The sequence below is a fragment of the Pteronotus mesoamericanus genome, unplaced genomic scaffold (genome assembly GCF_021234165.1).
Source record: "Pteronotus mesoamericanus isolate MK-2021 breed Mesoamerican mustached bat unplaced genomic scaffold, CSHL_Meso_final contig_601, whole genome shotgun sequence".
NCBI classification, from domain to species: Eukaryota; Metazoa; Chordata; class Mammalia; order Chiroptera; family Mormoopidae; genus Pteronotus; species Pteronotus mesoamericanus.
The window spans coordinates 813317-828118 of record NW_026555215.1 but is presented as its reverse complement, the minus strand read 5'-3'; the positions used below and the strand labels follow the sequence as shown (position 1 = coordinate 828118).

Here is a 14802-nt window from a genome sequence, read left to right as displayed (position 1 = left end):
ATATTTATGCTTCCATTCTCTCTTTTTCTTCTAGGACCTTAATTACATATCTATTAATTTACTTGATAATGTGTCACAGGACACTGAGGCTCTGTTAGATATTTTTATTCATTTTTTTCGAATGTGTACTTCAGTATGGATAATTTCTATTAATCTATCTTCCAGTATACTGATTCTTTATTATTCTGTATTGAATCTATTATTAATCCCATTCAATGAATTTTTATTTCAGTTATTATACGTTTTAGATCTGGGATTTCCATTTTTTTTCCAGTTTCCAGGTTGCTCCTGACAATTCCCATCTCGATCCATTTCACCCATATTTTTCTGTAGATTCTTTGCCACATTTATTGTAGCCCTTGTAAAGTCCTTGTCTACTAATTTCAACATTTTAATTGTTTGTTAGTCAACTTTTATTAACCGATTTTTCTGTTGCCTATGGGTCACACCTAGTTTTTTTCATAATGTCTAGTGATATTTTATTGTATACTAGACCTTGTGAATAATAGTTTAAATACTCTGGATTCTGTTATATACTTGTTAAGAATGTTGTGTTTTGTTAAATTATTGATGGATCACCTTGAAGTTGTGGAGGTTTGTTTTTATGCTGAGTTATGGCAGGTATATTTACCAGTAGTTGTATCTTTATCTTTGAGGGGAAAGAGATGTAATCTTCATTTCTAATGCCTGACACTTCTAGAGATTCAGTAGAGAGTGCCAGGTATTTACCATGCTCTTAATAACTCGGTGGGACTCAGACTATAGTCTCTTACCTGTGATAAGCAGCAGCTGAAATCGCCACTGTTCCAAAAGCTTTCTGGCTGTTGTTATGTCTCCAAGTGCCTTGAAGTCTTACTATGCATCTACATAGTGCAGTGGTTGGTCTAGGATCTGGCTGGCATTTGTAAGCACAATTTAGTGCTCGCTTATTTTTGTTTCCTCCATTCTAGGATTCCCCCTCCCGATTTTCAGCTCCATTGCTCCTTTTCGATAGATTATACAGTTGCTTTCTGCTTCAGTTCTACCCTTTCTGTGCCTTGTAGTATTGGGAATGTCCCCAAGGGCAAAAGCCATGAAATAAAGATTTTTCCCATCTTCAAGGATAATATCTTTTTTGACTTATTATTTCAAGGTCAAATTTCCTCTTTATCTGCCTGCTTTGCTTATTTTCTAGTGTTGTCACACAGTTCTTTATATTCCATCCAGATTTATTATTGTTATTGCTGTATAATTAGATTAATATAGGCTGCCATTAATGAAAATATAGCTTAAATTCAGAATTGATCACAATCTGCTTATATTTTTTTAAACATGTATCAAGATTTCTGAGAAAATCCAGAAAAAATATTTCTGCTATGTTGGAATAAGTCAAAAATATATGCTATGGGTCATTAATTTTAACATTAACCACACAACTCTTTTATAAAAATACCAGGATTTGTTTCTCTAAAAAATTAATTCACCATCAAAAATATAGATGACATAATAAGGTAAAAGCCCATTTTAAATTCATTTGGACACCATTGATAGGTTTACAAATTATTACTGAATTATTTTTAAAAGCAAAAATGGGTCAAAGTATGACAAAAATTTTTCTAGTTACAAAGGCTCAGATATCTACCGGGAATGTGCTGTTACAAATTATCACAATTTTCAAATTGCCATCAGAATTATTACCCATCAAGATTTTGATAGAAGGAAAAGAGTATGAAGGAAACATTAAAATAAAAAAGAAGAACTCAACAATTAAATTATTTATTCAACAAATGTTATATCCATCTATTACATGACAAATGCTGTGTAAATACTAAGTATACAGAAAAGAAGACAGAGCCCAAGTCCTCAAAGGGTTAAGAGTCCAGCAAAGAAAATAGTTAACTAAATCAGCAATCAAGAAAGATCAAAGACTGAAGTTTATTAAGTTTTCTCAAGAAAGTGATACTATGGTGTGTAATGTACCCAGAATTCATTTAGAGCTAGTAGCTATCAAATCTTTAGAGACGTAACTCTGAGTAATCAGGTGTGTGAGGCTCTCACTCTGAAAGTTAAGATCACAGTCAGGGACTGGGACTGGGGGATGAGAAAACACATTTTTTTTGAGCAGGGGGAAGACCTAGTAGAAGCTGAGATCACTAGGTTCTTTAAGCCTTTAAAGACTGGTGCTAAAAGGGCTTCTGAACTTAACTTGTGACTGGTACCAACTGAAGGCATTCTTCAATTCAGGAATGTGTATCTAGTTTCAGAAGGAAGTCTGAACATTCTAGGACATAGAAGTACCACCTTTAAAAAAAATCTAAATATCATTTATGCATTAATCCAAGAAAGATTCTTTTCCAGTTCTTTCAAGAGGAATGACATGGTTGGTATATCGAATAGGCCAGAGGGCAGGTTCCCTGGAAAAGTGCTCATTAATGGTAGCCTATGAAAAATTGTGGTAGTGTCTTACTTCCTGTACACTGGGGCTGATTAACATCAATAATTTTTACCTAGAACATGTGTAGGAAAAAAATACCTTATTTTGATTTTTGTATTGCACTATATAATAAATTGTCTATACTTGTGTTTGTTTGCTTTTTTGGTGGTGTCACTTACCTCCCCTTAAAATTTACCTTGATAGTTTTCAGTATTTTTAACATACTAGAGTCAAGTTTCCAGTCTATACTTCCAGATTCCTTCCTGTGCTTTTAAGTTACAATACTCTTTTTTGAAGGGCAAGAAGTATATAAAATAATCTATCCTGTATGAAATGAGCTGTTGAGTTAAGATGAAATGCCCCAGATGGGATATCAGTGATCACAATGATAATTTGTGTTTCAGTGTGTCTTTCCAAACTGTGAAAACACTTCCAAACTGAGAATACAGACTTTGCACAACATGAAATTTGCTTCTAATATAGAATTTAAGTTAAAAGATAACATTGGTAAGATGTTATGTTTTCTCATAACATTTATGAGAAAATACTGAAGATTTACATGAGGTGATTTAGGCTCTCCAAATTAGAACAACCTAACTGGGTAATAATTGCAAAAATGTCTGGAATAACAGCTACATCAAAAAGTAGGTACCAGACGAGAGCATATTTTTTCCATAAACATTTTGAATGAATATTCACAGATCCAATAGCCATGTTGTTTTCCTTGAAAATATGGGTTATTCCTTTGCAGTTCTGTATCTGAACATTCTCTAATATGCTATATAACTTTTAGTGTAAAAAGTTCTCCATCTTTGAAAGAATAGGATATGCATTTTATTGTGGAATTTGAAAACTGAATGTATATTACTTGCTTATTTTTAAACTTTGAGAATCTTTTCTGCTAAGTTTTGCATAAATGTTTCCATTTTCATTAACAAATTAAAGTGTCCTTCCTTGTGATAATTTTCAAATTCTTTCTTGAATAATCCTCAAATAACTACCTGATTTTCCCAACTATTTCAATCTAGTGAGCTCCAAGAAAAGCATCATGGTGATCTGAACACAAAATACAGCATAAGTTCTTCTGGCTCTTCTTTAGAAGCCTCTCTATGCCTCTCTACCCTGCTCTCTCTCCTGAAACAGTCATGGACTGTCTGATCTCTCTTGGTTTATCTCCTCCTCCCATCTGAACACCCAGATCAGTGCTGAAAGGTCAAAAGCATAGAAAAAAATATCTGTAGGATTAAAGTAAATGGTATTTTGTTTCCTTCTCCGCATTGTATTCATCACCTACTCCCTTTGGATCCCCTTTTAGTAATAATATAATTACTAATATCGCCACTATTTATTAAGGACACGATGTAGGTACACCTTGTTTTATTGTGTTTTGCTTTATTCTGCCTCACAGATACTGTGTTTTTTACAAGTTGAAGGTAAAACTCTCCACCAGCAAAAAGATTATGACTTATTTTATTGTGATACTCACTTTGTTGCAGTGGTTTAGAACCAAACCCACAATATCTCTGAGATATACCTGTGTGTACTTATTTGTCCAATTTTTACTAATTAATGTGTCACTTATCATTAAAACCTCCTAGTAAAATGATTCCTAACTACCCTATTTTGTAAATAAAGCAACTGAAGTTTACAGTATAGATATTACTTGCTCAATATCCCAGTGCCTGGGTTTGCAGCGGACCCCTTTGCTGTAAAACCCGCACTCTTATGTGTTATGCTAGACATCCCTCTTTCAAGCAGTTGTTCCACATCCATTTCTTGCCAGCAGCATCTGTATTGTTAAGTACTTCTTCATACCTGAAAGTATACTAGATTCTGTTCAGAGAAAGTAAAATTTAGAATTTTAAATTTTCAGAAACAATGAACTCAGATTCAAGAAACACATTTCCTCTTCTTGGTTTTGCTCATGCCATTCTTATCTTCTACCTCATGGATATGCTGCTTATTCCTCAAAGTCTAATGTCTTCACTACCTGCTCTACTTGTACTAAATCATCTCATACTTTTCTTGTATCTCTGCTTTACTTATTTCTCGCTTTGAATGTGTTGAATTGGTGGTTCCCATATCTGCCCTCACATACTGAATTGTAAGGGCTGTTTTTCCCTAGTTGATGTGCTTGCTTAGAGCAGTGTTTATATGTATTAAAAATTTGTTAAAAGTTTAAGTGGTTCAATTTACTTAGTACATATTTAAATTATTCTTGGAGTGATATATATAAAAGGTAGAATCATCTAAATATGTGGATATACAAACTGCTTTATTCACTTTCTTAAATTCAGTTGTAGACTTAATCATTTTGTTAGTAATTTTAAGTATTCAAATGAGTCATTCTCAGCATCTTTAAAATCTTCATGTTCTGGTTGAGTAACATGAGTTTACAGATATTTTTACAATTTTTCACATGTGACATTAGAGCAATGGCAATAGACTATATTTCCACACTTCTTTTGCCTTTCTTTTTCTAATGCTATACTTGTCAATCCATATGTTCCTTTGATCTTCATGTTGAAAGTAATTTCATTTACACTGTGATTATGTGCTACTTTAAGTATTAGTCTCTTTCTAAAGAATAATTGAGAAATGCTGTAATCCATCTATAAGTTTGATAAGTTATTTTTATTTTTATAGTCCATCTGTATGATGAAAAACCATCATCTTACAATGTGGAATCACGGTTTTGTTTGTTTGTGTTTTGTGTTTTCAAATGTAGGAGCTAAATGCAAAAAAAAAAAAGACCTTAAAAACAGTTATATGCAAGAATAATTTTTTAGCATGTTGCATTTGATTGAAGCTGAGGTGGCCCAGGTTGACTATATTAAACCAGAACTAAAGGTTCCAGATTAGTTTGACTAGCACATTAGAAGTCATTGGGAGCAATCTCTAGCACTAACTAGACGATGGTAGAGTCATTTTGGTTTTGACTTTAATTGGCAAATCCATGCATGAATGGTGTAGTAGTAATGATTTAGTTTATGTACCTTGACTCCATTTAGTATTGTTTACAAATATCTATTTTTACCAGCAGAGTTAGAGATAGGGCTTATACATTTTTAATTTCAGGTTCACTTATGATGGCCAAATACTAGTTTTAATTTCCTTCTGTGAGTGCTGTACTCTATTTTTAGACTAGTCATAATTTAAATAAGATACATTCAGGCATTTCCTAATTAGTACACAACTCTCTCTGATGGGTATAACAGGAACTGCTAATATTGTGTTAGCTAAAAAGTCCACATGGTTTTTTCATAAAATAAAAGACACCTTTTTGATTTTCACCAATAACATTATTGATTTGGACATTTTGAGTATGTCAGCTATCTCTTCATGGTATAATGTTTATTGTTCTCAATTCATGTCAATTCATGATTTAATTGCTATCAACTTCAGTTGGTCTACCCAACCATGGAGCATTATCCAGCAAGAAATCTCAAACTTTACAAACCACTTTTGAACCGACACAGCACCTTCTCCATACACTGCACAAATCTTTTTTTTTAAATTTCATTTGAGTTTTTACCTTTCTTGAAATATATAGCCTAATATGCCAAAAATATTGCATATTTTCTTCCATCTTTAATATTAAAGTGGCTACATAAAAGATAAAAATATAAAACAATTAAAAAAGTGAACAGAAAAAAATAAAGTGGCTACACAAAAATTCACCAATTTCAATAAGTTGTTTTTATTTTTTTAATTTAACCTTTATTGTATTTTTTCCCCTTACCCTTTAGTCTCCTTATATTCCCTCCCCCCAGCAATAACCACACTGTTGTTCATGTCCACGAGCCCTCTTCCCTTTCTGCTCACTTGCTCCCAGTCCCCACTTGCTGTCATTCTGCTCTCCATCTATGAGTCTGTCTCCATTTCCTTGTTAGTTCAGTTTGCTGATTAGATTCCACATATGAGTGAAATCTAACTTCCCCACTAGCTGTCCCAGCCCCAAAGAGCTGTCATCCTGCTCTCCATCTATGAGTCTGTCCCCATTTGCTTTGTTCAGTTTGTTCATTAGATTCCACATAGGTATTTGTATTCTCTAACTGGCTTATTTCACTTAGCACAATGTTCTCCAGGTCTATCCATACTGTCGCAAAGGGTAACATTTTCTTTTTTTTATGGCCAAAAAGTATTCCATTGTGTAAATATCCCATAATTGTTTTATCCATTCATCTATTGATGGACACTTGGGCTTCTTCCATATCTTGGCAATCGTAAACAACACTGCAATGAACATAAAGGTGCTTATGTTCTTTCAAATTAGTGTTTTGGGTTCCTTCGAATATATTCCCAGAAGTGGGATCATTGGGTCAAAAGACAGATACATTTTTAATTTTTTGAGGTATCCCCATATTGCTTTCCACAGTGGATGCACCAGTCTGCATTTCCAACAGGGCAAAGGAGTTCCCTTTCTCCACATCTTTGCCAGCACTTGTGTGTTGATTAATTGATGATAGCCATTCTGATAGGTGAGATGGTATCTCATTGTGGTTTTAATTTTAATTTCTCTGATGATTAACGATGTTGAACATCTTTTCATATGTCTATTGGCCATCTGTATGTCCTCTTTTGAGAAGTGTCTATTCAGGTCCTTTGCCCATTTTTTAATTGGGTCATTTTTATTATTATTTTTTTTTTTGGTGTTGAGTTTTGTAAGTACTTTATATATTTTAGATATTAACCCCTTATCAAATGTATCAGCAAATATTTTCTCCCATTCTGTGATTGTCTTTTTATTTTGTTGATCATTTTCTTTGCTGTGCAAAAAATCTTTAGTTCGATGAAGTCCCATTTGTTTATTTTTTCTTTAGTTTCTCTTGTCTGGGGAGATAGATCCAATAAAAAATTTCTATGAAATATATCCAATATTTTTCTGCCTATGTTTTCTTCTAGGATTATTGTAGTTTCAGGTCTCACATTTGTCTTTGACTCATTCTCAATTTATTTTTGCATGAGGTATAAGAAGGTGGTCTAGTTTCATTTTTCTGCATGTATCTGCCCAATTTTCCCAATGTCACTTATTGAATACACTATCTTTAACCTATTGTGTATGTTTGATCCCTCTGTCAGATATTAATTGACTACAAAGATGTTGGTTTGTTTCTGGGGTTTGTTCTGTTCCATTGATCTTTGTGTCTGTTTTTATGCCATTACCAGGCTGTTTTGATTACTATGACCTTGTAGTATTGTTTGATATTAGGTAGTGTGATTCCTCCAACTTTGTTTATCCTTCTCAGGATCACTGTTGCTATGTGGGGCCTTTTGGGGTTCCATATAAATTTTTGAAATACTTGTTCTAGTTCTGTGAAATACATCGTTAGAATCTTGATAGGAATTGCATTGGATCTATAGATTGCTTTGGGTGTATGGACATTTTAATGATGTTAATTTTTCGTATCCATGAACACAGTGCATGCTTCCATTATTTGTATCTTCTTCAACTTCTTTCTTCAATTTCTTGTAATTTTCCATGTACAACTCTTTTACATACTTGGTTAGGTTTATTCCTAGGACTTCTATTCTTTTTGAAGCAATGGTGGATAGGGTTGTTTTCTGTATTACCCTTTCTGTTAGTTTGTTATTGCCATATAAAAATGCAACTGATTTCTGAATATTAATTTTTATCCTAATACTTCACTGAATTCACTTAACAGTTCTAGTAGTTTCCTGGTGGAAACTTTCGGGCTCTCTCTCCATGTCATCTTCAAATAAAGGCAATTCTACTACTTCCTTTCCAATTTGGATGACTTATATCTCCTCTTGTCTGATTTCTGTGGTTAGGACTCTCAGTACTCTGTTGAATAAGAGAGGTGAAAGCAGACATCCCTTCATTCCTGGTCTTAAGGGGAACGCTTGTAGATTTTGCCCATTGAGTATGATGCCGGCAGTGGGTATGTCATATATGGCCTTTATTGCATTTAGGTACGTTTACTTTATTCCCACTTCGCTGAGTTTTTATCATAAATGGGTGCTGGATCTTATCAAATCTTTTTTCTGCATCTGTTGATATGATCATGTAGTTTTTTCCTTCATTTTGTTTATGTGATGAATCACATTTATTGATTTGTGAATATTATACCATCCTTACATTCCAGAATAAAACTCATGTGATCATGGTGTATGATTTTCGATGCATTGCTATACATGGTTTGCTAATATTTTGTTGAGGATTTTAGCATCTATGTTCATCAGAGATACTGGCCTATAATTTTCTTTCTTTGTAGTGTCTGGTTCTGGAATTAGGATAATGCTGGCCTTGTAAAATGAGTTTGGGAGCCTTCCCTCCTCTGGAATTTTGTGAAACAGTTTGAGAAGGAGAGGTGTTAGTTCTTCTTGGAACATTTGGAAAAATTCACCTGTGAAGCCATGTGGTCTGGGCTTTTATTTGTTGGGAGTTTTTTTATTATTGCTTCAATTTCATTAGGTATAATCTGTCTATTCTGATTCTCTGATTCTTCCCGATTTATATTTGGAAGATTGTATTTTCTAGGAAGGATTCCTCAAGTTCTTGAGGTGCCTGAAATGTCTTCAGGCTCTTCCTTGCCATCTTTCAGGAAAGCAACCTTTTTTCCTTACCTGGAAAGACTGCCGTGAACCATGGGACCAAGCAAGGTACAAGACCATTTCTCCAAGGAACTCTTATTTGCTCAGAAAGTTAACCTTAATTTTTAAGGCTTTCTGGTGATATTTCTAGAGTCCTGGTATGACTCTTTTGATATTCCAGACAAAAGCTTGGTTAATAAAACCACATTTGGAAACTGGTGCTAATATAAAGAGAACAGATTCATAGTGAGTTTATGCAAACAAAAATATTGCCATGAAAATAACCCTCTCACACTAACAGTTGCTGAATCCTGGAGGGATTCGGTAGGGAGAAAAATGTAAATGTTTCAGTATTGCTTTTGAGGGTATAATTTACAAATTGTTCTAAAGAAAAAAAAATCAAGTGTTCTTATATCTGGAAAAGAAAAAGATTTAAAATTAGCAATATTTTGAACAAAGTCATAAGAATAACAGTTATCTTTAGATAATTTAGTCCTATAAAACCAATAATCTTGTTCTTTCTCTGCAAAAATTTTGTGTGTGGTCTTTAGATGTTCAGTCTTCATGTGTATGGTCTTTATGTGATATGTGTTTGTGTAGTATATGTGATACATTTTCCGCCTCTGCATGGAATAACTAAAGTGTAATATTTTATTGGCCTAAAGATATTAAATATTTATATATATTAAGGAGGACCCTATGTTCTGGACAAAATATTTGATATTAAATCCAGTTTTAAGTTTGACTAATGTATTTCAGGGTTATTACCCTCCAATTTGTTTTCTTTACAAGAAGTTTATGTTATGATATTTTGGCTAAGTATATTTGACAATCTTCCCAAAATATAAATTTTAAAAAGTGAGAAATGACTTTGAGTTATTCTTTTGGGCCCTGGAATATCTCACGTATTTATTCTCTCTCCTTATAAAAGAGCAGTTTTTGAACTAATCAGGCCTATTTATATGCTCAAAATTACATGGGAAGAATACCAAACAGAATAATAACAACTATTCTGTTTGTATGTATGTATATATCTTTATCAAAATAGATTTCCTAAAAATTTCAACGTGCCCCATGGAGAAACTTGCAAAGATTCAGAATCAAGTTTAAACAGGAAACTCTCAGTGGTAACATCAGAGATGGCAGGTGTCCTGTCAGTTAACTTGACAAGCCAAGAGCACTGGTTCCTTATGGGGACATTGAGAAGTGGTACTCCAGGTGTTTGTAATGCACCCTTCAGAATTTGTGAATTGTTTCCAATGCTCAATGCACACTTCTGCTAAGTCCTGTACAGCATTTTAAAGCTTTGATAGTGTTTGGTCTTTATATATATTGCAATTGTATGTTGAGTCTAAAAATAAGGGCTTTGTACTGTTTTATGTCATTTCATAGTAATTATTATATACAAAGAAATTATTATCTTGGAATGTTATATCTTACAGAAAACTAAAATTGTTTATCAATTACACCATAATCAAATCTAAACCATGTCATTTTAAATTTGGTCATTTATAAACAGTCACTGTTTCACTCTAATACATTTGCAAATGTATCTTTGGATAGGTTTATGAAAAGGATTCTGACTCTAAGTTATAGGTATCTAAGCAGGTCATATCTTTGAAGTAAATGAAGATTTATAGAACTCTAAGGAATAAATAGATTCATGGAAATACTGGCAAATACTCAAGATGAACAAAATTGGCTATATGGGACTAAATGAACCATGTGATTTAGCAATTCTACTTCTGGCAATATATATAAAAGAAATGAAAATACTAACTTAAAAAGATATCTACACTTCCATGTTCATAGCAGCATTATTAGTAATAGCCAAGACACGGAAGTAACCTAACTGGCCATAAATGGAAGAACGGATAAAGAAATTGTGGTATAACAGAATATTATTCAGGCATGAAAAATGAGAAAATCTTACCATTTGTGATAACATGAATAGAACCTGAAGGCATTATGTTGAATGAACAAAGAAAGCAAAAGAAAGACAATTACTGTATGATCTTTCCTATGTGTGGAATATAAAAACAACAACAACAACAACTTGAAAATGAAAGCTGTACTCATAGACAACAGGCCATATTTGTAGTTGCCAGAAGTGGAGGGTGAGTGGAGAGAAAATTGGTAGGTGATAGACATAAGGTACAAACTTCCCATTATAATATAAATAAGTACTAAGGAAGTAATGTACGACATGATGACTATAGCAAATAAATCCTCTGCATTCTTGTCACAACAGGAAAATATTTCTCTTTTTTTCTTTTATTCCACCTATATGTGGAGATGGATGTTAGCTGGACTATTGTAAATCAAACCATCATGCCATGTGCCTTAAACTTATACAGTGATCATATGTCAATTATTCCTCAGTAAAACTGGAATAAAAGTCACAGTCCTCCCAATATAAATTCACTCTGTTTATGGGTTATTTGGTTAGCCCTAATTCAAATTTAGAAGTACACATGTATATGGTTTCTTTTCCTCAGAATACCACTTTAATAGGCAAATCCAATCTATTATAGACATTGGTCCAGAAGATTAAATTATCTTCTTTAGGTCTAAACACTGAATAAACAGTGTATATCAATAATTACAACAAAATATTTATTTTTAATAGTATAAGTGAGTTACTTAAAAAAAAAGATATAGTGAATATTAGGTGGATTTAACCTATTAGTTTGTCCATGGTTGATAGATTTCTGCTTTGCCCTAAGTAACAGCTTTTCATGGTGTGACAAGTAACTAGTTTTAAGGGAAATTAATAAGGAATATGTCAGATGGAAAAGTAGATATTTAGTTCAAAAATAGAACATGAATTTTAATTCAACAAATCAACTCAGAGATGTAGTAAATTTTATTTCCCTTTTCTCTTTTGTGTTGCAGATTAATCTCAAAGGTATTGGTGAAATCTCTAAAATACATATTGGACATGACAACAGTGGAAATGACCCTAGGTGGTATCTTGAAGAAATTAGACTTGAAAACATAGACACATGTGAGCTGTTTTGTCTAACTGTTGATTCCTGGATAGCTGAGGATGAAAACAATGGTGATAGATGGAAAGAAATACCCATTCTGAGAACTAATAAAGCATCTTTGCCAGGTATTTAATTTCACTTCTTTTGTGATTTATATTAAAAATGAAAATAATTTTGATGATTTAAAACAAAAAATAGAAACATTTTTGAGTAAAGAGCCAGATGCTAAATATCTATTCTTTGTTAGCCATAAAGTCTCTTGAAACGTTCTCAACTTCCCCAGTTGTGAGACAGCTGCTAAAGAAAATAGGTGAACTAGTAGTGTGGTTGCATTCCAAAAAACTTTCTTTGTGGACACTGAAATTGGAATTTCATATGCATTTTCATTTATCAAAGAATAATATTTTGCTTTTAATTTTTTTAACCATTAAGAAAAACAAAAAGTGCACTGGCCAGTGTGGCTCAGTTAGTTGGAGTGTTATCCTATGGACCTAAGGGTTGTAGGTTCAATTCCTGATCAGGGCACATGACCCTGCTGCAGATTCAATACCCAATAGGGGTATGTGTGAGAAGACAACTGGTCGGTGTTTTTCTTTTGCATCAATGTTTCTCTCTCTTTCCCTTCCTCTCTCTTTCTCTGAAAAAAATTTAAAAAAAATGTCCTTGGTTGAGAATTTTAAAAAGAGAAAAAAAATAAAAAACATTCTTAGCTCCTGGACCATACAAAAACCTGTGCTGGCAGATTTGGCTTACAGGCCAGTTTTCCTACTCCTCATTTAGAACATTAGGTTTTAGAAATAATCTTATATGGTTGTTCAGAGGTAAAAATGTATATACTAGGATATATGTGTGTGTGTGATCAAGTCATCTTTCAGTAAATGGTTTGCTGGCATTTAAATGTGGCTTTCTCTTTGGCTATACTATGTTCACAAATGTTAGCAATCATGAATTTAGGAACATCTAAATTCACTTACTAATTTTTTTGTTTTGTTTTGTCTAAAAGTGAACTCACACTCTACCTTAATTTTTCCTCTACACATTCCATGTATCTCTGATAATTACCTTGTTTTTTGCTTTCACCACTGTGTTGAAAATATTATCTCAGTGAATACTGACAGCCATTTTGTCCCAAATTAAATGTGTGTGTGTGTGCATATGTGTGCATTTTCTCTGTGTCCTAGGATTCTCTACTGTATTTTATGCTGTTTACTTCTCATTTGAAGAGGCAGAAATCTCTACAGGTTCTGGAACTAGACATACTGGTTTAGTCCTGGCTTGGTGATATATTTAATTGTGTTACCCTGAGCAACTATTTAGCCTGCCTTAGCCAAAGATAATTCATCTATAATATGAAGGTGAAAGTAATGCCTATGTCACAGAATTGTTTTGAGTACAGAGGATGATGCACTTAGTCTTTAGGGTAATACAGTTACAGTAGCTTGTTCCTGATATCTAGTCATCATGCAATAAACACTAGCTATTACCATCATTGTTATTAAATATCTCTATAATTCTGACCTCCATCACATAATACCAACCTACTTCTTCACTGTTTCCTCCACATTTTTGTTGGTTTATTTGTTTTTCTATCACTACCTCTACTTGGTCCTCTTCCTTGAACATGTGGGCTTAAATGCTTGATTCATCACTGCTTTTTTGAGCTTCTCCCTAACTTCTGTTGTTAACTCTGCAAAGAGGAATCACTCCATCTTCAGCCCTGTCCTCTTCCTTGCTCAGAGTCCCAGTATTCCATTAGGCAATTCACCATCTCATCACCTTTAATACCTGTTCATGGAATGATCAACCACTCCACATAAATACAGGTAAGTACATGTATAGGAACGGGTACTAGCTGCCTGGTGTAATGAGAACCAGAGGACATAAAGATGATTCAGACAAGGCCCCTGTTCCCCAGATATTGTTTACTATTCATGGCTTCAGTTATCACTTTCAGTCTATCATCTTCCCTCTTCCTGCCCGTTCATCAATTTCTTCTCTTCAGCTTTCTTCTGAAGACTTCACAGTTCACTGGTGTTTTGAACCCCTCCACCCAAAACTGAGGATATGGATAGAAGGGAATCACTATTGGTAGACATGTAACTGGTAAAATCAGTATGAAAAACAGTATGGAATTTTTTTTAAAAAGTAAAAGTAAAATTACCTTGTGATCCAGCAGTTCCACTTCTGGGTGTTTATCTAAAGAAAAAGAGAACACTAATTCAAAAAGATATATGCACTACCATGTTCATTGCAGCATTATTTACAATAGCCAAGATATAGAAACATTCTAAGTGTCCATTAATAAGTGAATGGATAAAGAAATTGTGGTACATACACACAATAGAATATTATTCAACTGTAAAAGAGTGAAATCTTGCCATCTGCATAACATGCATGGATGTTTAGGGCATTATACTATGAAATAAACCAGACAGAGAAAGACAAATCCCATATGATCTCTCTTACATGTTAAATCTTAAAAAAAACAAAAACAACAACAAGCTCAGAGATACAGAGAACAGATTGGTGGTTGCAAGTGGAGGGGGTTGGGGGAACTGTTCTGTTGTTGTTAATTAAATAAATCGAATAAAATTTTTTAAATTACATGCTCTGTTACATGAACCATTCTTAACTGATATAGGCATTTTAGAAATTACAGAGCATATATATGGGAAAAATAAAGCTAATATCCAGCTGTTAAAAAGAAATTTAGAATTCTAAGATCTACCTATACTATTCACCAACTTGCTAACATCTGTCAAGAATATCCATTCTTTCTAAAAAATGGTGTACAGAATTTTTGAGATTGGAAAGATGGCGGAGGAGTGAAAGGGAGTCACGCTG

At 33.4% G+C, this 14802-nt stretch overlaps 1 protein-coding gene across 1 annotated transcript in view; it reads left to right on the top strand.

Moving 5' to 3' along the window:
- RP1 (RP1 axonemal microtubule associated) overlaps positions 1–14802 on the top strand; it is a 348078-nt gene that overhangs the window by 295408 nt on the left and 37868 nt on the right. The window contains 1 exon segment of the mRNA XM_054580711.1: positions 11864–12083. Within this exon segment, the coding sequence (XP_054436686.1) occupies positions 11864–12083 (220 nt within the window).